Genomic DNA, 23627 nt, shown 5'->3' with positions numbered 1-23627 from the left:
AATAAACAAAGTTTTTCCGGAATGCAATTTTTTTTTTTTAGTGGGACTAAATAAAGGACCCAAAGATTATTCAAACTACAACTTTAAACGAGGCCACGTTTTGACCCTTTTCAACGTACCCAAAGATATATATATATATATATATATTTAGTATAATATAGATATATTATATATATTTATATTTATTTATTTTATTTTTTTTTTACACCAACGCAAAATGATTATCTCCAACTTCATACAAATCACCTTGGTCAATAAGCTCGCGTAAAACTTGCTCAACTGCAGGCTTATTACCACCGACCTTTGCTACAATAATATCCTGATGAAGTCCATCGGGAGATTGTTGAGAACTTAAAAGAGTTTTAATTCGCGAAGCCAGTGAAGCTGAGGAAGAGTCGACGCCTGCGCCGGCACCTCCGCCTGAGACGAAGAGATCATTATTGCCGTGCTGTTTAGGTTGATTAGATCCTTGATTATTTCCATTTTTCTTTTGACGTTTTGTAAAATGAATATGTTCTCGAATTGCTTTGAGTTGGGAAAAGGCTACTTGAGAGAAATCTGTTACTGGTTGCATATGGTTGACTGTGAGAGAGTTTGAATTGTTGAAGCGAGTGATTGATGCCATTATAGAATAGTAAAAATCTAGTTGGTATTTTTCTGTTTTCTCAGTATTCTTTTTATTTAGGCCTCCATCGGTTGAAAAGGCTTCATCAAAATCATCTGGAGCTGCCGTACTGAGATCATTTTTAAAAAGAACTTTACCTGAAATTATGCCTGTACCATCTTCAAATCGAAATTGTTGGTTAGTAGCATAAGGTTCAGATTTCCAAATGATGCGTGCAACAAAACGAACATGCTTGATGGGATGGTTATCGAGCTCCAAAACATCATCCATAGGGGTCTCAGTATGGGCCTTTAAAAGTTGATGGACTGTAACTGTGCGAATTGCGCGTTCGGCGCTACGATCAACTTCTGGGTTTGGCTGAGATGAGGATGTTCCTGCATTATCAAAGTAACCTCCTTCGTAACTCATTGTGATATATGAAAGCAAATATATGAAGTTTTTTTTGTTATTGATGAGAATTGGTGGCTATTTTTTTTTAAATGTAAAAAAAAAAAAAAAAAAAAAAAAGAGAAACGATGTGTGTGTGTGTTTATTTGGTGGTTTAGTATGAAAAAATGAAAAAAAAAAAAATAAACGCCACTGAGACGCGACGTGGTCGTGTTCATTAGTCATAATTAGTTAATAATTACGTTTAATGAGCAACAATCTTAAAATAGAATATCTACTACTACTACTACAAAATGTCACGGGATTCTTTTTTCTGTAATTGCGCCCATTTTTTTTTTTCAAAATTTTCTCCAAGTTCATCTATTTAAAAAAAAAAAAAAAAAAAAAAAAAATCTCACCATCATTTTCAATTCTTCAATTTCAAACCAATTTCAAACCAATTCCAAGTTTCAACTTTTTTTAAACTCTTTCATAATTTTTACTCAGTTTATAAACAAGTTTTAAAGATTGCCTGAAAACCCACGTTTTTATTATTTATCTGTTATCGGCACACTTAAACTTTTTCTTCTTCTTCTTCTTCTTCTTCTTTAAAGTTTCAGTTTAAGGCCTTGAACTTTTTTTTTTTTTTTTTTTTTTTCAAAGGCCTTGTTTAATTCTAACTAATTAAGTTATAACTTAAATCCTTAACTTCTGTCTATTAGATATCACCACCACCACCACCACCACTACTACTACTTACACGGGGCTCTTTTAGTCGCCCAAAATAAAATCCCAGGGCTTTCTTTTTTTTTTTTTTTTTATTGTCACCTTTTGATATAAAATCTCCCGAATTTTCCTCTCTTTTTTTTTTTTTATTATTATCATTGTTTTTTTTTTCCCCTTTTTTCTAAAAGTTTTTCCGTCAAAATTTTGGTTCACTGTTTTCCTTTTTTTTTTTTATTTGTTCATTTTACTTGACAAATTCTTTCTTTATTACAATGACATGGCTTCCTGCTTCCTCCATAGCGAGCGACATTGAGCAGTTTGTTGTCAGAGTCGCTCTTACATTAGCCTTTTTTTGCCTAGGCCCTGTACTTTTGTTTCTTGCTTTTGATTTGTCTCTTTTCCTGCTCCGTTTCTTCATCCACACTTCTTCCGATACTTTTGGTCATATCAAACGCAGGCTCTCCGACCCGCATCTTCATCAATCCTTTGGCGCGCCTCTCGCAGCCATTAGCAGATCTGCTTCTGCTGCAAGTTTGGCGAGACTTGCAGCAGGATTTGCAAATACTAATGTGGTATCTTCATCTACTACTACTACTACTACTACACAATCTTCTTCGTCTTCGTCTTCGTCTTCTTCTTCTTCTTCAACCTCACTCTCATCATCTTCCTCTTCATTGCTGTGCAATCTAAAAGGCCTTAAACAGTCGCTGGCGGCTGCAATGGGGTCTTCGGCCACTGTTTCTTCAATAGTATCTTCAACCACTTCTGGACAAGTCATCACCAATAAGGCTTGTGCTGCTGCTGCTGCTGCTGCTGCTGCTGCTGCTGCTGCTGCAAAGTTACAAAAGTACTCTATGACCCATGCCATCAATGCTATTTCCGACTCTGAGAGTGATAGCGACAATGATTTCATTTATATTTCTGCATGTGGGTCTTCCTCATCTTCTACAACAACTCCTATTTCCACAAATACTATGGCTGGTCCTTCCACTTCTTCTTCTTCTTCTTTTTCGTCTACTTCTACTTCTACTTCTAGTTATTCTACTAAAAGCGCTCTTCGTCAACGGTGATGATATTCACCGGAAATCATTTTAACTAATAGTTATCACTATGTCTTATTCACTCTCGAGGATTGATTATTTTGTGTCTTTAATTTTTTTTTTTCTTGCAAATTTTTATTTTAGCGGGGCAGCTGAGATATAGTGGGATAGTCCCGGGGGGACGGCTTTACGGGAACTAATCATTTTTTTTTTCCCATCAGTCTATCTATCTATCTTTCTTTCTTTCTTTCTTTCTTTCTTTACATTTTAGCCGACTAAGATCCACTGTGCTTATTTTTTTTTTTTTTTTGTTATTAAAAAAATAAAAAATAAATAAACATGGGTATTTATAGTCGACAAGCATAACAAACAAGGACTTGTTTGAAAAGTTGGAAAAAAGTTTTGCAGTGAATCTCAAATAGCCTTGAATTTTGGCCAAGTTTGGACGGAATAATCAAAGAGGAATAAAAGTTTTTTTTTTTTTTTTTTCTTTGTAATTCCGCAAGTTTCTTTGGGTCTAAGTTTGCTTTTTTTGGGTAAAAATACTAAAATATCCCAACTAGGCGATACTAAAAAATCAAGGAGAATTTTTTTTTTTTTTTTTTTTTTTTAAGAAAATAATAAATTAAAATAAAATAAAATGCCCCGCATTCTTCACATGCAAAGAGAAGAGTTTTAAGCAATTTTTATTTTTGTGAGAGAAAGAGGAAAAGAAAGAAAGAAAGAAAGAAAGATAACAATGAATTATCAAGATTTGAAATTTTCTTTTTTTTTTTTACTGATTGTCAATATCTTAAATGGGTGCAGTCCGGGTCCCGGTGATCTTTCGAGACTTTACTTTTTCTTTTTTATTTTTTATTATTTATTTTTTATTCATTTTCAGTAATAATAATGGACTGGTTTCTTTTTATTACTGATTCTTTATCTATCTATTCTATTCTTTTTTCATTTATATATATATATATATATATATATATATATTTTATCGATTCTTTAATAAATAAAGTAAATAAATAATCTAATAAAAACTTTTTTTTTTTTTTTTTGATTAAAAAGTTGTTGCAATGTATGACGCACGAATTGGCTTTAATTGCGCGCGCGCAGATTACTTTTTTTTTTTTTTTTTTTTTGCTCCAATTTTAAAACAGGGTAACTAACTAATTTTTTACAATTTTCTATCAAAAAAAAAAAAAAAAAAAAAACCATTTAAATATATGACGACACGTTTTTGTGTTAATGTTTGATGTTGTAACATCTGGGAAATTATATCATTATTACAAACTTACACACACACGGAAAAACCGACATTGTCTATTGTAACTGAGAATTTATATGGATCCGACCGGAACTCAATTCAAACAAATAAGAAAAACTTCAAATTGTTTCTATGAAAGTTTTTTTTTATTTTTTTTTATTTTTTTTTTTTTTAATGTTTTAATGATGATGGTTTTTTTTTTTTTTTTTTTTGTATCATTTGAACTGATTGATTATATTTTCATTAATTTATTTATTTATTCATTCATTTATTCGTTATTTAATAATTTTTTTTTTTTTTCGTTTTTTGTTTTCTCCTTTTCTTCACTATCATCATCTTCAAACTCACTCCGATAATATACCGGATATAGGGTCAGGGTTTCTAATTTTTTTTTTTGCTATATAGCCAGCCGGGCCAACCAGTTTCCAAGTCTACCCACCCCCGCCCGTTTTCAATAAACAACAGCTGCTTATCTCACGTTTGTCGGCTTTTGCGTGCAAATTCAGTTTTTTTTTTTTTTTTTTTTTTTTTTTCTCACCACTACCACCACCACCACAACAACAACAACTATCACTCTAATTTTTTTTTTTTTTTTTTTTTTCCCCCCTCTTCAATAACAACAAAATCACGACCACAGAGTCTTTTTTATTTTTATTTTTTTTTTTTACTTAATTTAATTCTACCATTGATTTAATAAAATCAGAAAAAATATACCCTAAATAAATATATATATACATATATATATATAAATATATCAATAAAGTAACAATGATTAGAGCCCCAAGATATACCACAGCTACAATTAAACCCTTTGCAACTGCCGCAACTCGTGTAGCTCTGCTCCCACAAACATCTATTGCCACCCGTCAACAACAAAAATACCATCAACAACAACACCCTCAAATCTCCTCTGCAAGTTACCTTACTCTTGCTACCTCTCGCTCTTCTACCCCCACCCTCACCCGCTCTTCCCTCTTCTCTCTTACTAAACGTGCCTACTCCGCTGTCACTATTGATGAGCCTGCCCCTGTTATTGACTTTGCTGCCGTTAAAGCTCTTGCCACCACAGATCCTTTCCCCTCTGATAAGTACGTCATTGTCGATGTTCGTGAACCTTCAGAATTTGCCGCTGGTCATATCCCTCATGCTCTTAACCTTCCTTATAAGTCTGCCCCTGGAGCTCTTGGACTTGAACCTGAAGAGTTCCAGGATACTTTTGGCTTTGCAAAGCCCGAAACTGGTAAAGAACTTGTTTTCTATTGCCTGGGAGGTGTCCGGTCTACTGCTGCTGAAGCTTTGGCCGCTACTTTTGGATACAAGAAGTAAGTCTTTTTCTTTATCTCTCTCTCTCTCTCTCTTTCAATCGTTATATTTTATTTTTTTTTGTTTACGACAGATAATTTTAGGTTTTTAAATTTTCTTTTGATTGTTTTTTTTTTTTTTTCTTTATTTCTTTTATTTCTTTTGACTAACCCTGAAAACCTTGTATGATCTAGCCGCGCAAACTATGTGGGATCCTATGACGATTGGATCAAGAACCAAGGCCCACTTGAGACCCCACAGCCTCCAGCTGCTGATGCTTCTGCTGCTCCCGAGCCTAAAGCCTAATTAATGACATTTGAAATCTATTTAGTTCAATGTTACTTTGCCCTCCCCCGCCTCTTCCCTTTTTTTTTGGCCAATATTAATCTAATCAATATATATATATATATATATATATATATATATATAAATGCATCTTTTTTTCTCTCTTTGCTGTTTCTGTTTAATTTATTTTTTTAAAAAAAAAAATTGAATAAATATAATTTGATTAAAATACTCTATACCATTCATATTGATTATTAAACCATAATATTTTTCTATCCACGCCGCACTTCTGGCATAAGCTTGCGTTCCCGAGCAGTGTTGCGCTTACGTTTCCGTTCCACCGCCCTATCAATATCCTTCTTCTTCATCACCTTATACTTCTCCGCAAGAACAAGCTTCCTTGTATCTGATCGTTTCAAATGCAGAGGCCCCTGTCTAGCACCGCTCTTTACTTCATTCTTATACTTGCTTACCACAGATGTCTCAAAGTCTCGAGCTTTCATTGTTCGTAATGTACCTTCTAGTGACTGAATCTTACGCTTCAACTCCCGCTTCTCACGTTCTCTCAACGTAGGTAATCTCACGTAATCCTCATCATCCTCACCGTCCGCTTCATGCTTTGCATTAGCCCGTTCTGCTGCCTCAGCTTCTCGTAATGCTTCCTTAAGAGCTGCTACCTCATCCTCACGATACTTGTCCAAAAATGCATAATTCTTACGCGCAATAGTCAAATCTGCTCGCCCTAATGCCGTATCAAACCGGATATCTTCACTTTCTCCTGCTCCTTTCCGAACTGGATCAAGCCCTGGAATGTCTCGCACAACACTCACTCGTTTGCGTACTGATGTTTCTGAAGGCGCATGCTTGTTGGCACGTTTATGTTTGGGATCTTTCCCCTGTGGCTTCCATTTCTTGCGTCCATCTTCATTATCATCATCATCATCATCACCATTTCCACTAACTCCATCTTCAGAAGGTGCTTCGTCATCAGAATCTTCATCATTTCCATACTTGCTCTCCATCTCGTGCTGAGCCTTGGCCAGAGTCCCAAACTCGATCCCAGAAACACCATCGTCCTCATATTCGTCTTGGTCATATAAACTCGAAGGCAATTTGCGAACCTTATGTTTTTTATAGTTGCTACTACTGCCTCCATTTTTCGCCGGCTTACTGGATTTAAATGTACTTCTTTGTGGTTTCATCGTTTATGTATACTTTTTGAAGGGGGGGGGGGGGGGGTTGGTTGTGATGGAAGAAAGAAAATTTTAAAAACTTTCAAGTATAAAATAAAAAAAAAAATTAAAAAAAAAAAAATTAAAAAAAAAAAAAAATTGCCAATATGATTCAGCCGTATATTATCACATGACCATATTGGACCAATGTTCCAAAAAAAAAAAAAAAAAAACCAACTTGACTGTGAAATCTTTCAACTCTTTTTAGGTACAAAATCCTCTGTTTTTTTTTTCTCATTAAAAATCTTTATTTACAAACAACAAAAACATATAAATCCATATTCATTTCATTTCATTTCCCCTTTTAAACCCCTTATTCCTCAGAAATATCGTCTTTAAGCTTCAGTACTCGTGAGTAACGATCGAATGCCTCAGCAACCTCAACTGTCGAGTTTTGTGTAGGATCAAGCGAAATGACATTTCCGTCCTCTACATAAAAACACATAAAATGTTAGTTATAACTACTACTAATACTACTACTTCTACTATTACTACGTCACATAAAACAATTTTTTTTTTAATCAATACTCACTAAAAGTCACGGAAATCACAGAAGGCTCAGTCGACGATGGTGCAAGAATCTTCTGTGTCAAAGCAATGGACGCGTTACGGCTTTTGGGAGGAATGTTGCTCAGAAACACGCGCGCAGGTTTGGCTATGATTAATTAAAATTAATTCGTTAATATCTATCAACATCCTTCTTTTTCTTTCTTTCTTCTTCTTCTTCTTCTTCTTCTTCTTTTTTTTTTTTTTTTTCAAAATGAATCATTGCAACTTACCGGCAGCAACAAGGGGGTTGAAAGAAACAGAGACCTTGGCAAAGTACTTGGTGATCATTGTGTGATGATATGATGTTGATTTATGCTGGAGAAGGTTGACTGTGATGATGATGATGGTGGTGGTGATGAAAAAAAAAAAAATTATGTGAAAAGGAGGAAACCCTCTAAAGGGAAAAAAGAAAAAAAAAAAATTTCAACCAAACCTCTGATTGGGCGTCTAAAATGTTTAAGTCTTAAGTTACATATTTTAAAGTATAACATTTAAGTATTAAATATTAACTAGTGATAGTGATTATTTCATCGTTAAGTTCCTCCACACATCGATAAACAGGCTCACCTAGTTTAAAACCTCCAACCTTCCCAACATCTTCTTTTTCTTTCCTCTACAAACATTCTTATCCCCCCCCCCCTTCACCTCCCCCTTCTTCATTCTTCCAATGGCAACAGCTGCCGACCAGATCCCTGACGATGATGACGAAGACAGATCCGGGCCTCCTCCTGTTTCTCTTTCTGCATCTGTCGTTCTTGCCGCACTCCCTGCTGATTCCTCACAACTTTTGTCGCGCACCGCTGCAACTGCTGCTTCCATAGCTGCTGCAACAAAAGTAACACTCCGCTTAAGACCAATAGGTTCCGCTGCCCCGCTTAAACAATCTGTTTATCGTATTCCAGGTGCACAAACGTTTGCTTCTCTTGTCAAATTCTTAAGAAAACAACTCAAGTGTCCACCTTCTCAATCAATTTTTTGTTATATCAATAACTCTTTTGCTCCTGCACTGGACGAGCCTCTAATTAACCTATATCATAACTTTGCAGTCGACGAACATCTTATCATTTCTTATTGTTACACTGTAGCTTTTGGCTAATCAAGAAAAAAAAAAAAAAAAAAACCAACCCTTTATTTATTTACTTTTATATATATTCTTACAACTCATCATTGACAGGAGAAACAAAGTAACCCTTAGGCAAGTTCTTTCTTCTTTCCTTAAAGTGTCCCTTATTGCATCTAATCACAAAGTCTGCAATATTTGATGGTGTAAGCTCAGTTTTTTTATGGAAATTAATGTAGTATCCTTCCTTGGCATTAATATAAACAACGTTGGGTGGGTGGTCCCAATTAGCAGAGGGCTTCATGTTGCTTAGCCCAGCCCGTTGCAAGTTCTTAATTTGTTGCTCAAGGTCTTGTGTCGGCCATGGGTCAGGGTAGTATGGCTTTAATCCAAATGCATTTACCATGCCTGCAACTTCGTCATTTTCATCTTCCGTCGTGTCAATCATATGCATCCAGTTTACTGAAGTCAATCCACGCGGCATCTTTTCAGTAGGCTCAAATCTAGTTTCCACACTGCTAAACATCTTCAACCCATCCATTTGCATATTCACACCAATTGCAGCAACAACACACGGTTTGCTTGTAGTCTGGAAACAGCGCTTTCGCAAATCAGCTCCGGTAAATAACCGGTTTGCAAAAAGTCTATGCTGGTTACTCTCAGTAGGCTTTAGAGGTCCCTCGAACCCTGTAGCTTCAGCCTCGGCATAGTTCCACTTAGAACTGGTTTTAGGAGTTGACCGTTTGTCCTTTTTAGGAACTTTCACCTGTCTCTTCTTAAAAGCTTTTAGTTTTTTCTTGGGTCTCTTAGCAGGATCCAGAGCGTCAAACTGCTCAAGATGCTCGGAAAGAAAATCAGCAATATTCTCACGTCGCATCGATCCGGTATAAAAAATAGGGCTCGAGTCATTCCCCTTGGGGTAAAAGGCTAATACAGACAAACTGGGGTTGAAATCAGAAGTATCAAAATTAATGTCCTTGAGAGTCTGTTTAGCGTGCTTATATGGAACAAACCCAAAAACTGGGCCTTCAGGATCACCTAGAGGATGGAAATCAATGGACAGTGATTTAAACAGCGAAGGAGAGGATTTGCTTAGGTGTGTTTTGCCGGAAATGAGTAATACTCTAGGGCTTTCTTCATACTTTTTGATAAACTGGGGTGCAGATGAGATTGTCTTAGTGTAACCTCTAATATTTTCCATCACCTCCTTGCGGATTGGCACACTCTTACGAGCACCTAGGTAATCCTTAAGAAAGTCAGAGCCAATCTTTCCCTCACCCTTGGGGCCAAAAAGCTTAAGCGTCGGGTATCCCTTGACACGGAACTGGTTGCAAATAACACGATTCCTGTCCTCGTTACAGTTAATGGCTGCCACATTGGCAACACCCTTAAGAGATTTAGCTGTCTTGATGTACTCAGATTTGAGTTCCTTACAGTGGCCACACCATGGCGCATAAAACTCGACTAGCGTAAGGTGCTGGGTGTCGAAAACTATTGAGCGGAAGTTATTGGCATCAACCTCAATGACTGGCGACGACGGATACTCGTAAAAGCCCGGCAGTGAGGCCTGTGCAATCGCCACTAACGTGGTCAAAAGAACGAATGTAAGAAAGGGCCGAATCACGTAGGCCATATTTCTGATTGTGATGTTTGTTGAAAAGGGAAGAAAAAAAAAATGAAGTTTGAATGTTTGTAAGCTTGATTTGTAAGTATTAAAAATAAAAAAAAAAAGAGGAGAGGAAAAAAAAAAAAAAAAACAAATCGAGAGAATAGGCGGAATTACAAGGAGGTAGGCTTAGCCACGTATCCAGAAAAAAAATAGCCGTTAGTTAGTCTTTATTAGTAAATCACCCAAATTCGGTAGAACACACGCAAGGCGCCCAAACTAGGCTTGTTGCGATTCCGCCCTGGTTATTAAAATATAAAAAATAAAAATTTGGAGATTTTTTCAAACATTTTTAGTTCTTTTTTTTTTTTTTCAATTGTTTTGTCACCGTCATGATTTAAAAAGTGATTAGAAATTAGTTAGGTTATACAAGTTTTGTAATAGATCTTAATCAAGATGAAAAAAAAAAAAAAATTGTTTTTTTGGGCTTAGAGTTGAATAATTTAACCCTATTTAACCGATTTCTATGCATAGTTTATATATTATTTCAAGAATTTAATAAAAAAATTTAAGCTTATTATTCATTAAAATAATATAAAATTAATATTAATTCATATATATCATTAAAGAATTGCTAAAAAGCCATTTAATCATTATAAATGATTAATGTATGATATCTTTTTCAGAAAAAAAAAATTGTACCTGTAGATATAAAAATATTTGAGGGAAGAGGCTTTAATGTATTGCTTAATCAAATATCAAATAGCTAAAGTTGACTCAATTATTTCTTTTTTTTTTTCTACATTTCTATTTCAATTTTTTTTCGAGGCTATTTAATTCTTTGAACTTGTTAAACTGAAAGCAGCCACTAATGTAAATTGTTTTTTTTTTTTTTTTTTTTTTTTTTCATGATAACGACTTGTCGTGTACCTCTTATTAATGAACGCAACTAAATATTTAGTAAGGCACTAATCCATGCTTAATATTCCTGCTTAAGTATTTTTTCAAGAAAAAAAAAAGGACATAGTCTCCCGTTTAAAATAACATTGTTATTTAGTTGTTAATAAATCCTGGAAATCCATATAATGATAATTTCATTCTAACCAATGGTAATATTTGATGTTGATAACATTTAATTTTCATAAATAGCAAGGATGAATGTGTCTTGTCAAAGTCATTAGGACAATTAAATTAATCATCATCATATCTTAATTAGGTTTAAATAAAATTGACTCATGAATATGAAAAACTGTGAATATCATCATGAACTAACTCATTTAAAAAAAATTCCCAGATTTATATTTAAGATCGATATTAGTTTTTTTTATTGTATGTCCAGTAGTTTAGTTGGGCAATTAAGATGATACCGTTTTTGAGTAGCTACTCTACAACTTCATCTGCATTTCTAAATGAATTTTCTCTGGATTCTTATATTATGAAAGTTGGATTGTAATCACCAATTATAATAATCTTAGAATACAGTTCTTTAATCTTTCGTTTAAAAAACAAAATCAAAACCCGTTGCTTGGGGTATTTATTAAATGACTAAAGTTGATTATAGACATTAAAAATTGAAAAAAAAAACCTTTAACAAAAATAGTGACCATATCTTAATTTGTTAAATAGTTACAAATTTTATTAGTTAATTCAGGTAAATCAGGGTTAAACTAAATATAAAGTAATTCTTCTTCATCATCTTTTTTATACAATTTGGAATCCAATCTCTGTGATTTATGTCTTCATAATTATTGAAGAAAGGTTTTTGTTAAAACAAAAATCACAATTTCTTTTTTTTTGTCTAAGATAGTTTTAGTGATAATTTATAAAAAAAAAAAAAACTTTTTAATTGATTTGATATATGAGAGTCGTTTTATTTCTAATTTTGATTAAATTCATTTTGTTCTTCAATAATTGTTTTGTCCATTGACTCCTTTTGTGAGTCGATGATAGATCTTATTTCAGTTTTTACTTGTTTTTATTTTTTTATCATCTAAACATTCATACCAAAGTTTTTTTTTTTTTTTTTTCAAATGCTTTTGATCTTTTTATAAAAGGTCTAATTTGAACTTTGAATTCAATATACTGAATAACAAATTTGTGAGCCCATTTTTTTTTAAAATAAATCTATTTTTTTTTTAAGTATGAGTAAATGGGGTTTTAATAATGATTTTAAACTCAATGGATAAAAATGATATGATGGTCATTATAAAGAGAAATATAGAACACCTTTCAGGTTTTCAATTGTTACTGAATTTTGAGTTTATCTTGGAGCACCGATTTATGACGAAGTTTTGTGTCAAGAAAAGGATATGTGGTATCAATCTTGGGAAAGTCTATTTTAAAATTTGATCAGAAATCAACTATACATGATATAATTTTTTTTTCAATGCTGTCCTTTTGATAAAAAAAAAAGGAATCAAAATGATTTTGCACGATTGTAATTTTTGTTTTTTGTTTTTTTTGTAACAAGATGTTGATAAAGTCTATTTCATGAATTACGCATACGTATAGTATACTGGTATGTTTCATTAAAATGATATTCAATCGGGAAAAAGATAAAAAAAATTTTTTTTTTCTAAGCTCAGATTAACTTAAAGGTGGTAGTAAAGAAGCAGTATACGAAATGTTTTTTTTCTGAACAGATGAATACGTAAGAGAATATAAAACAAATAAAACTGAATGTAGAAACGACAGAGTTTGAGATTAAAAGACTTGTGGAAAATGTGCATTTTAAAAAGATCCCATAAAAAAAAAAGTAAATTGAGTGGATATCATAGTGTAATGAAATAAATGACTTTCCAAGCTTTTGTTTTTGTGAGGGGTATTTAAAATCATTCATATTGTAAAAGTTATTTATTTAATAAGACTTGAAAACTAATATTTAATTAAATTTTTGAATTTCAAGTAAATTTTAAAAGTTAATTGCCTTATTTTTTTTTAAACAAAAATCACAAGAATTAAAAAAAATTTTAAATTTTTTTAAAAGTTAAAAAAATATTGGCGGAAATGCCGTTTGTTTTTTTTTTCATTTTTGTTGGATGAGAACAACAATAATAGCAGCAGTATATTTTTAATAATATCAATCAACAGTGACAGTAATGGTAGTGTTAGTATTAATAATAAATTACCAGTTTCTAATAGTTCTAAGATTAATTAGTCAACTTATAAGTTATTTTTTTAATATATATATATATATATATGGTGATTACCAATTCCTTATGAGAAATTGGTTAGCACCATAGATTAAGTATTGTGAGTAAATAGTTTGTTTTCCCATAATTAGAGTGTAAGGAAGGTTTTGAAAGATATTATATATAGATATAAAAAGAGATATGAATCGAGCTACAGTCTCAGTTCACAACTTTTACAAGTCAAAATAGGAGTATTGAGACGTTACTGGTCAAAATGTCTAAAGTATAGCTACCAGAAATAGGATTAAATAAAAAAAAGGGAAGAAGTTGAAAGTTGATGTAGATGTAGACGTAGACGTTTAATTAAATAAACGTTTAAGAAGAAGGGATGGTTGGAATTTATTTATTTGGTTGTGAAGCAGGAAGTTTTTTTTTATTTTTCTTGCGCCAACCTGAGTGTATGAATAATTATTCCTTAAGGGCTAGGGTTTTCTTTTTTTTCTTATTAAAACACTTAATTTTTTTAATTTTTTTAATTTTTTTAATTTTTTAATTTTTTAATTTTTTAATTTTTTAATTTTTTAATTTTTTAATTTTTTAATTTTTTAATTTTTTAATTTTTTAATTTCCCTTCCTCCCCCTTTCTTCTCCACAAACTCAATTTTTTTTTTTTTGCTTTTAATTAAGAAAATAATAACAAAAGAAAAGTTGTGGCTTGTGAATTTGTGCAAATCATCAAAAATACTTGCACTGATTAAAAAAAAAAAAAAAAAAAAAAATTATAATTAATAAATTTATATAATAGCAAAAAAAAAAAAAGAAAAAAAAATTTTTTTTTTTTTTGAATATATAAATACAATTGGAATTCTGTCAATATTTATTTTTTTATATATTTCCATATTTTTTATATTTTTCTTTTCTATCTACCAAAAATACTCATGAAATTAGTGGACTATTCCTCAGACTCTGAGCAAGAAGAAGAACAAGAAGAAAAACAAAAACAAGTAAAATCTACACTGCCAGCAAAGTCTTTACAAGGGAAAATTCTAAATAATGACAATATCAATGATGATTCTTGTTTAATACCAGCAGCCACTAATAACTCTTCTCTTATACCAAACAACAAGCCCATTTCTTCAATAATAGATGATGACACTAAATACTCTAACCCCTCTTCAGATGACGATGCTCGTACCATGATTAGACAACTGACAAAGCCTAACTCTTCATATACATGTAATAATAACCAAACATCCAAATCTTCAAGAATTTATCAACTTGCACAACTCAAAAGCCCAAAATATAGAAGTAATAAGCCACTAGTACATATCCATACACGAATGGCTGCAACACAACTGGACATGTTACGACCTGGATGGGCTGATGAGCAACTGGCACAATCATATGGTCTTGATTTCTATACAAATGCTACAACTTTTTCAAAAGTTTTGCCACAAGCTAGTCAACTACCAACACTGCAACAACTTCAAGTACAATCAAGGCAAAAGCCCAGAACCCGGATCGAGTTTTTAGCCAAAAAAAATTAAAATTAAGATATTAAAAAAAAAAAAATTTTTAAGAAAAAGGGAAAAAAAAAGGAAATATATTCTATCAAGCCAAAAAAAAAAAAGAAAAAAATTAAGATTATTACAATTGTTTTTTTCTTTTTTAAGCAGTAGCCTTGGCAAGGGCCTGTTCAATATCAGCCAGGATATCCTCAGAGTCCTCGATACCCACAGACAAGCGGATCAAGTCATCAAAGACACCAGAGGCCTCACGCTTATCCTTGGGGATACCAGCGTGAGTCATTTGAGCAGGGACCTCGCAGAGTGACTCAATGCCACCGAGAGACTCGGCCAGAGTGAAGATCTTGGTAGAAGCGCAAAACTTGTTGGCAGCATCAGCACCACCCTTAATACGGAAAGACACCATACCACCACCAAGGCCATCACGATGCTGCTTGAGAACCACATCACGTTTGGGGTGAGACTTGAGGCCAGGATAAGAGACGGCAACGACGGTAGAGCCAATTGCGTTTTCAAGGTACTGTGCAACAGCAAGAGCGTTTGAGGAGGCAGCACGGGCGCGGAGATGGAGGGTCTTAAGACCTCTGTGGGCCAGCCACGAGTCAAAGGGGGAAGGGATGGCGCCAAGGGCGTTTTGAAGGAAGCGGAGCTTTTCATGAATAAGGTCATTGGAGGTGGCAGCAACACCCATGACCACGTCTGAGTGACCATTAATGTATTTTGTAACAGAGTGGACAACGACGTCAGCACCATGGGCGAGTGGGTTTTGAATGTAGGGAGAGAGGAAGGTATTGTCGACAACCAGGTAGATGGGGTTAGGGGTAGGAGAAGCAGCGGCACGAGTAGCACGTTCCTTGGCAATGATTTGAGCCACGACAGAAATATCAGTGACGGTAAGGGTAGGGTTTGAGGGGGACTCTATCCAGACGAGGGAAGTTTCACGGGTGAGAGCTTGTTCAAGTTCCTGTTCAATAAGGTTTGTAAAGGCCACATCGACTGAGTGAGCATGGGCAACCTTTGTAAAGTATCTGTGAGTTCCTCCATAGACATCGCCAATTGAGACGAGGTGGGTATTTGATGCCAGAGCTTGGAGGACATTTGCAGTAGCAGCAGAGCCTGAGGAATAACCAAGAGCGTACTTTGCACCTTCGAGAGCAGCGACAGCAGTTTCAAAGCCATCACGGTTGGGGTTTGCTGAGCGGGAGTACTCATAGTCACCTAGGGGGACAGCTGGCTTGCTCTGGGCAAAAGTTGTAGAAAGGGAAATTGCAGGAATAACAGCACCAGTGGAAGCATCAGCCTGGGAGCCTGCATGGACGGCAAGGGTAGCGAAGTTGGATGTATTTGAGACAGTCATGGTAGTAGTATTAATATTAGTATGAAAGGGTATATGTATATTAATGAATATATATATAAATATAAAAGAATAAAAGGAAAGAAAGAAAGAAAGAAAAGAAAAAAAAAAAATTTTTTTTAAAGAAAAGAAAGGGGAATTAGTGGTGTTTTTATAGTCTAAGCAAAAAAAAAAAAAAATAATAATATAAAATAAAATAAAATAAAATAAAAAGAGAGAAAGATACAGAAAATTTGCAAAGGCCAGAGAATTTTTTTTTATTATTATTATTAATTTATATTAAATTTTATTTATAATTTATTTATTTATTAAAAAAAAAATTTTATTTATGATTATTATTATTATTATTATTATTATTAGCAAGTCCTGGCGGATTTTGTTAGTTCATTTGTCTGTTTGTTTGTTTGATGGATTTGATGTTTGAAATCAAAAAATGTCCCAGCTGAGTCAAGAGAAAAAAAAAAAAAAAAAACCTCCCCCGGAGAGATGGTGGTAAGTAATTAATTACCTTATAAGTAAAATAGTAGTAGTATTTAGTAGTAATATATATATATATGGTCATGTGATATTGCGTGCTCAATGCAAATTTTTCAAAAAAAATTACGTAACTCCAAAGCCCGTGTGAGGCTGAAACATAAATAAGAGGAGAAGAAGAAGGAGTAGTAAAAGGGGACGTTTTTTTTTTTTATTACAATATATATATATATATATATAAGTATTACAAATCAAATCTAACTAAATCAAACTAAATCAAATTAAAGTCCCGTCAAGAACCGAAACCAACCGGATCTTCTATACTCTTCCACCCGGGTCTTCGGGTATGGCATCATGGCACGGGGATCTTTCAATTGTTAGTATCATTATTAATGTTAAAAATTAAAAACAAGAAGGGGAAGTTCATTCACATATTCTATATATATATAAATATAATGCAACAGCAATTGTTACTAAATAAACATTCATTCATTCATTCATTCATTCATTCATTCATTCATTCATTAATTCATTAATTCATTCATACACTCATGCAATCATATTCTCACTCATAAACGCCGCTTTGGCGAACTGCAAACCGAGCAAGACGTGCCCGCTCTGAGTCACCTATAACCCGAAGTTCCCGCACTGCACGTTCCAGAGCCATTTCTCTACGATGCATATCAGTCAATCGGTGTGATTTTTGCCAAAGCCGTTGGAGTGTAGCTGAACCACAAAACCGTTCAAGACCATCCTCTGCATCAGCCCAACTGCGAGAAGGAGCACCTGGAACAGTATCTGCAATTTTATCACGACAAGCTGCTAAAGGTACCCAAAGCTGAAGGTCTGCATCAAAAGCGTGATCTTCAAATTCAGGTTTGCTCCAATTCTGGTACTCCTCTTGTAAAATGTGTTCATAGGAAGAGGGTACATAAGCAGGAGCACCTTGGAATAACGTGCGGCGCAGGGGGTATAAATCTGAGATTTTATAAAAATGGTTATTTTTGCATGCAAACCAGCCATCTGGTTGGCTAGGATGTCTAGCCACACCAGTCAAGTCAATGTAAACACCAGTAGCGGTATCAATAAACCGGGCATCAATCAAATTATTTCTATTACCACTCTCACGTTCAATATATGAAGGTGCAACCTCCAAAAGGTACCTACCAGAAGAATCTCCATGATGGGCCGGCGTCTCAACAATCAATGTATTATTATACTTGCGAGCGATGCGGTCCAATTCACGAACAGGCATTTGGAGATCCATATCAATATCAAATGGCATTGAAAGACCGTTCCAATACCATCCAAGGAGTGTACCATGAGCTAACCAAAAGAGAACTCCCTCTTGTTCAGCAAACCTGGACCATGCACGGAATAGACGATGCATAGCTTGAGTATTTTCATCACCACGCATTTCATGGTTAAAAAACCGCCAATCCATATGACGGTAATATACCATAGACCCACGACGTACAACAGCTTCATGGAAAAATTTAGGTGTTTTGTCAATAACAGCAAGGGTTGATGCAATACGTTGGCCATGGACCATTTGTTCTAGAGTTTGATTTGGATCAGTTGAGATATGAGAAGTTGCATTATAATAAAAGTTTTCCTTGGTGTTAGGGTCAGCAAGAAGTACACGTTGGGCAGTAACAGTCAAAGCTTGGGCCAAATTTGCTGGAGAATGTCGGTGAGGTGATTTAAGTTCATCATAAATAGGAGGAAGAAGAGATTCCTGATGGATTTCATTATTAACTCTTCGTGTGTATTCATCTTCTGTGGGCAAACATGTTTGAGTAAAATCTTTTGTTTTCTTTTTTTTAATCAAGCGAGATTTAAGTTTAGAAATAAGCGAAGAAGGTTGATTAGTAGTAGTGACTGGAGGAGTAGGGGGTAAAATCATGCGGCGTGGAGGAAGGGATTTGCATTGAGATTTAGGTGTAAGAACTAGAGTTGAGGACTTGAGGCGAGGCCACACTGCACCACCAAAACGGTCAAAATGAGGAATCATTTTGGATGCATATTTAAGAGAGGTTTGAAAGATTGTGTTTGCACCTATTGGGATATTAGATGTGTTATTATTGTTATTATTAAGTTTAGGAAGAGGAGGAAAATGAGATGTTGATGCAGAAGAAGATGCAGATGCTGATGAAGATGAAGATGAAGATGCTGATTCTTCTTCTAAGCTCCGTTTTTCAGGTGCAACTGAAGTATCAGCCAGAATGGGACCCAAGTCAGGAACAGCTGGAATAATTTCTGCACGTTCCATGACTGATTCAGGAATATCAAATTGAGATGGAGGGTCAAGGAAAAGGATTTTTGCAGGAGCCGGGGCATGGAAAGCAAGATACATATGGGCAAGCCATCTCATATCTTCCGCTGTTCCTGCAGAACCTACTAGTGGAAGGACAAATGGGATATCTTCACCATGGGAGGTAGCGAATTTAGTAGGGGAACCTTGTGCTGGGAGGTATTGGTCAGAAATGTTTTTCCAATCAGCCCAAGAAAATGCATAGTTTGAGCCGAGGGAAGCGATACGACGAATACCTCTATCTTGGGAATATTCAGATAGGGGGAAAGTATCATTTGAAGGTGGTAAGATAGAAGGGTGAGTATAAAATAGAAGAAGAAGGAGAGTATAAACAATGACGACAGGAAGGAAAAGTTTTGAACGAGATAATTTAACAATTTCATGTGATAGTTTTAGTAGGAGATGTTTTATTCTTGCAGAAAAGGTAGGGTTTTGAGGTGTTATGTGTGGGTAATAAGGTAGAAGGGTTGAATCTGAGAAAGTTGATAATGCGGAATTTGAGCGGGACCTTAAATCATTTTCTTTTGCTAATTGGAGTTGAAGGATTTTTTGGTAATGGGTAGTAGTAGGTGGAGGGGATGAGTAATGATGATTAGGAGAGGAAGAAGAAGAAAAAGTTGTTGTTGTTGATGATGGTGTTGTTGTTTTTATTAAAGATGAAGATTCATTTAAACGTGGCCATGGAGAGAGTTCATCATCATCTGAAGAGTATCTTGGTGTATGAGATTGGGAAGAATCAAAGGAGAGTTTTTCCGAGACCTGCTCTGGTTGGGATGTTGGCATTTTTTGTTTTTTTGTTTTTTGTTGTATTTTATTATTTAAGAGTAAAGATCAACTTTTTTTTTTTCTTTTAATGAGTAAAAAATAGATAGATAAATAGATAAAAAAAAAAAAAAAAAAAAAAGGGGGGATAGAAGGAAAAGGGAGGACTTAAATATTATTATATAAATAATAATAAAAATAAATAAAAATTTTGAGAGAAAAAAAAAAAAAAAAAAAAAAAAGTCGCAAGAGATTATTGAATTGTGTGGGGCTGGCCAGGCACAGTTAAAGGAGGATTTTTTTTTTCTTGTGTTTGTTAATAATTAATTATTGTTGTTATTGTTGTTGTTAACAAAGCGTACACGCGACCACAGTTGAGACTTCTTTGTGTTTGAAAAAAAAAAAAAAAAAAAAGTTAAAGAAAGGAGGTTTTTTTTATTATTATTTATTATTATTTTTTTAAGATAAGGTATTATGATGATGATGATGATAACAATAATAAATCTACTTTTATGAAAAATATATTATATATAGATTTTGTTCTACTATTTAATATATATATATATATATAAAGTTTTTTTTTTTTTTTATATTTTTCATATTTTCGTAATTACGGAAGTCATTTTGAGACGTGTTTTACAGTTTAAAAGTATCTTTATATCTTGTAATGTTTTATTTATTATTTATTAAAAAAAAAAAAAAAAAAAAAAAAAGTCCCTCATTTATTTTTCAATACGTCGTCGTCGTCAAATTTTTTAACAACGTCGTCGTCATCATCTTTTAATCATAATAAAATAAAAAAATAAAATAAAATAAAAAGTTTTCTGTCTGAAATGTCTTTTTTATACTTATATATATATATATATATATATATATATATACGTGTATGTATTAGAGTTGGAGAGAAAAAAAAATCACCAAAATAAAATAAAAAAAAAAAAAAATTTTTTTTATAAATCGATGACGTTGTCAAGTTATTTTTTTTTTATTTTATTTTATTTTATTATTTTATATTTTTATTGTATATTCGTTCGTAATAAGTGACTTGCTCCTTTTTTCCTGTTTTATATATATAAAAAAATATTTTTTTTTTTTCAGCTCCTTAACACTACGTTAAGTACAAAAAAAATAATTAAAAGGAGGCGCCAGATAGGAAATCTCAACAGTGTGCACGCGATTGTGGCTAAACATGCGCATGCCATATACATATATATATATATATATATATATATATGATTATTCAGGTATTACGTAAGGTAACGGTCTATGACATTACAAATAATTATATTCTGTTACAAATTATGTAACAATAACAAAAAAAAATAATAATTCATTATTTTAATTATATAATTAGTTTAAAATAATTATTATAATAATCATAATAATAATAATTTTTTTTTATAAAACACGCGGCTGTAACTTTTAATTTATTATTTTTTTTTTTAGTTTTAGTTAGTTTCAGTTAGTTTCAGTTAGTTTTAATTTTTTTTTTTTAATTTTGCAACACGTTGGTACACACAGACCGCCCATTGTTGCAACAAGGCCACTTACACTTACACTTACACTAACACACACTCACTAACTCACTAATACTCACCCATTTACAAAAACGTAGCGCCACTTTAACAAAAAAAAAAAAAAAAGTGGGTTGTCTCTTACCTTTTTTATATATATATATATATATATATATTTTATTTTTTTATATATTTTGGTTGGTTGGCTGGCTGGCTGGTTATTTACCACGATTTTTTCCCCTTAACGTGTTGGAGGGTTTTTTTTTTTTTTGATTTTTTTGATTTTTGTTTTGCACCATCAAAACTTTTTTTTTTTTTTTTTTTTTAATTTTCAACATCACCACCACCACTACCATCAAATTCAATTTCAATTTTCAAATTTAAATTCACATTCAATTTACAATCACAACCACAATCACAACCACAACTAAACCCTCCACAAATGGCCACGTACGCCCCATGGTCTTACCACGCTTTCCTCAACAGACTCAAAACTTATACTTTTGCAACATGGACCGACATTGACCTAGATGATATCCCAATCGATATCCTCCATCGTATTCTCTCCGCAACAGCTTCCCCTGCAATCCCCCCCGCTCAATCATCCTCATCTTCATCCTCTACTCCAAATACTTCCCTCTTCCAACCCTCCTCTTCCCCATCCTCAACAACTGTCTCCCCACTCGTAGCCCCAGGCTTATCCTCCCATCATCCTTCCCCATCCCTCTCTTCTCCTTATAACCTCCTCCCAATATCTTCTGCATCCACAACTACAACAACATCCTCCTCATTAAGAGCCCCCTCTGCATCCCCAGGGCTTCTCCCCCTCACACCAGCTACTCCAGTCTCAACCCCAACTCTTTCCCTAACTCCAGTAGACTGTGCTGCCCATGGATGGGTCGCCTTCTCTGCTTTTGACAAACCTCAAATGCGCGTCGGCTCCCAAGATGCCGGCGGCGGTGTCCTCCGCTGCGTCACGTGCTCAAAAGTCCTCTCCATCCTGGTCCCCCTCCCAGATACAGCCCTTCTTTATTCACAATCCCAACACGACTCTGACTCCTTTAAACATCAAGTCTACGTCACCAAATCAATCATTGCTCATGTCCGTTCTCAGCTTAAAAATGACCACTCACCAACTTGCCCTTGGAGAAGACGTGCTGCCGCCTCTGCTGCTGCTTCCGCTGCTGCTGCTGCTGCTGCTACAACTACAACTACAACTGCATCAACCCCAGATTTAAATGCAAGCCCACCATTACTATCAATAGGCGGATCCCCACCATTACTCCCTACCACTAGCCCGGTTGCCATCAATACTCCCCCTTTAATACCCAAAAAGTCCAAGCGAAGTCCTGCCATCACTGCAATCGGATCCCCGGAACTCTCAGGAGTAGGAGCTCCACCAGCAGACTCAGCCATTCCTTACTACAAACGTCTTGAAGGTGATATCCCCTATAAAGTCGTCAAGGAATTCTTACAACGTAAAACAAAACTTGAAACTGCTCGAGCTCAAGCTTTGACTAAAGATGACCCGACCGCATCCGTCACAATCCTGCCAAACTCGGAACTCGACCGGAAAATGGAAACTTACGCTGCAATGGGGTGGACCCCTTATAAAGCTACAAAACCAAAGGAAACTTCAGCAGCTGCTGCAGCTGCCGCTGCCGCTGCCGCTGCTGCAGACCCCCGCAGACAAGACCCACAACAACCTCCATTGAACGACACAACAGCAGGTCCTACATTTCTCGTAGAGTGTGACGCATGTTTCAGGCGGATTGTGGTGGCTGCACGGGCCATGGAGGTAGTTCATTCACAGGATGGGGTTGTTGATTTATCTGCAGAGCTACGACAACTAGATGATGTGGCCAACTGGGCGCGTGAGTTAGAACTTGAACATAAACAGTATTGTGCTTACATTCATCCATACCGTAAAGAACGAATGGTTCAAGCATATGTTAAACTGTTAAGGTGTCCACGAGACCCGGTACCACCATCCACCAAGAAAAAAAGGGCAGCCGCAAGTGCAGCTGCTGTAACTGCAACCACAGAACCCCGAGCTAAACGAGGCAGTAGTGGTGCACACACAAGTCCTAACTTGCAAGACCCTCAAGCGGTAGTAGTTCAGACCCCGTCACCAAGTACAGATTATGTTAAGCAGCATCAACACCCGCACCAGCACCAACAGTCAACGGCTACAACAACGACATGTTTGGCATTAGATGGGATCTCAGTGCTACCTGCTCTATCAACATTATCTTCAGCCAATGGGTTGGATGATTGTGTAGAGCCACAGGAAGATGACGGTGGATTAGCTGAACGTGGGAAACGGTTAGCTAAGCTACACGATTTGTATAAGTCTTGAGGGGGTTTTTTTGTTGGGGCTGCATTGGGAGAAAGGAGGGGAGAGTAGTAGGTTGGATTAGAAAAAAAAAAAAAAAAAAAAGTCTATATTTATATTTATATAAATATATATATGTAGAAGTTATGTAATGAATTATTAATAAGTAAT

At 34.7% G+C, this 23627-nt stretch overlaps 11 protein-coding genes across 11 annotated transcripts; 5 read left to right on the top strand and 6 right to left on the bottom strand.

Annotated features, from left to right (window-relative positions):
• Positions 1-202: 202 nt before the first annotated feature.
• SAPINGB_P005795 (uncharacterized protein) lies at positions 203-1033 on the bottom strand (the record flags this gene model as incomplete). The annotated part of the gene is made up of 1 exon (XM_032000509.1): positions 203-1033. The coding sequence occupies one exon, from the start codon at positions 1031-1033 to the stop codon at positions 203-205; it is 831 nt and encodes a 276-aa protein (XP_031856400.1).
• Positions 1034-1989: 956 nt separating this feature from the next.
• Positions 1990-2787, top strand: SAPINGB_P005794 (uncharacterized protein; the record flags this gene model as incomplete). The annotated part of the gene is made up of 1 exon (XM_032000508.1): positions 1990-2787. The coding sequence occupies one exon, from the start codon at positions 1990-1992 to the stop codon at positions 2785-2787; it is 798 nt and encodes a 265-aa protein (XP_031856399.1).
• Positions 2788-4780: 1993 nt separating this feature from the next.
• On the top strand, positions 4781-5620 carry SAPINGB_P005793 (uncharacterized protein; the record flags this gene model as incomplete). The annotated part of the gene is made up of 2 exons (XM_032000507.1): positions 4781-5334; positions 5509-5620. The coding sequence occupies 2 exons, from the start codon at positions 4781-4783 to the stop codon at positions 5618-5620; spliced, it is 666 nt and encodes a 221-aa protein (XP_031856398.1).
• Positions 5621-5871: 251 nt separating this feature from the next.
• On the bottom strand, positions 5872-6801 carry SAPINGB_P005792 (uncharacterized protein; the record flags this gene model as incomplete). Its single annotated transcript, XM_032000506.1, has 1 exon — positions 5872-6801. One exon carries the CDS (start codon positions 6799-6801, stop codon positions 5872-5874), a length of 930 nt encoding a protein of 309 aa, XP_031856397.1.
• A 343-nt stretch (positions 6802-7144) lies between these two features.
• On the bottom strand, positions 7145-7668 carry SAPINGB_P005791 (mitochondrial 54S ribosomal protein mL53; the record flags this gene model as incomplete). Its single annotated transcript, XM_032000505.1, has 3 exons — positions 7145-7260; positions 7364-7486; positions 7611-7668. The coding sequence occupies 3 exons, from the start codon at positions 7666-7668 to the stop codon at positions 7145-7147; spliced, it is 297 nt and encodes a 98-aa protein (XP_031856396.1).
• Positions 7669-8047: 379 nt separating this feature from the next.
• Positions 8048-8476, top strand: SAPINGB_P005790 (uncharacterized protein; the record flags this gene model as incomplete). Its single annotated transcript, XM_032000504.1, has 1 exon — positions 8048-8476. One exon carries the CDS (start codon positions 8048-8050, stop codon positions 8474-8476), a length of 429 nt encoding a protein of 142 aa, XP_031856395.1.
• A 58-nt stretch (positions 8477-8534) lies between these two features.
• SAPINGB_P005789 (uncharacterized protein) lies at positions 8535-10073 on the bottom strand (the record flags this gene model as incomplete). Its single annotated transcript, XM_032000503.1, has 1 exon — positions 8535-10073. One exon carries the CDS (start codon positions 10071-10073, stop codon positions 8535-8537), a length of 1539 nt encoding a protein of 512 aa, XP_031856394.1.
• A 4042-nt stretch (positions 10074-14115) lies between these two features.
• Positions 14116-14724, top strand: SAPINGB_P005788 (uncharacterized protein; the record flags this gene model as incomplete). Its single annotated transcript, XM_032000502.1, has 1 exon — positions 14116-14724. The coding sequence occupies one exon, from the start codon at positions 14116-14118 to the stop codon at positions 14722-14724; it is 609 nt and encodes a 202-aa protein (XP_031856393.1).
• A 121-nt stretch (positions 14725-14845) lies between these two features.
• On the bottom strand, positions 14846-16060 carry SAPINGB_P005787 (uncharacterized protein; the record flags this gene model as incomplete). Its single annotated transcript, XM_032000501.1, has 1 exon — positions 14846-16060. The coding sequence occupies one exon, from the start codon at positions 16058-16060 to the stop codon at positions 14846-14848; it is 1215 nt and encodes a 404-aa protein (XP_031856392.1).
• A 1036-nt stretch (positions 16061-17096) lies between these two features.
• On the bottom strand, positions 17097-19628 carry SAPINGB_P005786 (uncharacterized protein; the record flags this gene model as incomplete). The annotated part of the gene is made up of 1 exon (XM_032000500.1): positions 17097-19628. One exon carries the CDS (start codon positions 19626-19628, stop codon positions 17097-17099), a length of 2532 nt encoding a protein of 843 aa, XP_031856391.1.
• A 1935-nt stretch (positions 19629-21563) lies between these two features.
• SAPINGB_P005785 (uncharacterized protein) lies at positions 21564-23480 on the top strand (the record flags this gene model as incomplete). The annotated part of the gene is made up of 1 exon (XM_032000499.1): positions 21564-23480. One exon carries the CDS (start codon positions 21564-21566, stop codon positions 23478-23480), a length of 1917 nt encoding a protein of 638 aa, XP_031856390.1.
• Positions 23481-23627: the final 147 nt, after the last annotated feature.

The sequence above is a fragment of the Magnusiomyces paraingens genome (genome assembly GCF_902498895.1).
Source record: "Magnusiomyces paraingens strain CBS 517.90 genome assembly, contig: contig5, whole genome shotgun sequence".
NCBI classification, from domain to species: domain Eukaryota; kingdom Fungi; phylum Ascomycota; class Dipodascomycetes; order Dipodascales; family Dipodascaceae; genus Magnusiomyces; species Magnusiomyces paraingens.
Note: the sequence above shows the minus strand (reverse complement) of the source record. Positions and strands in the feature narration are given on the sequence as shown.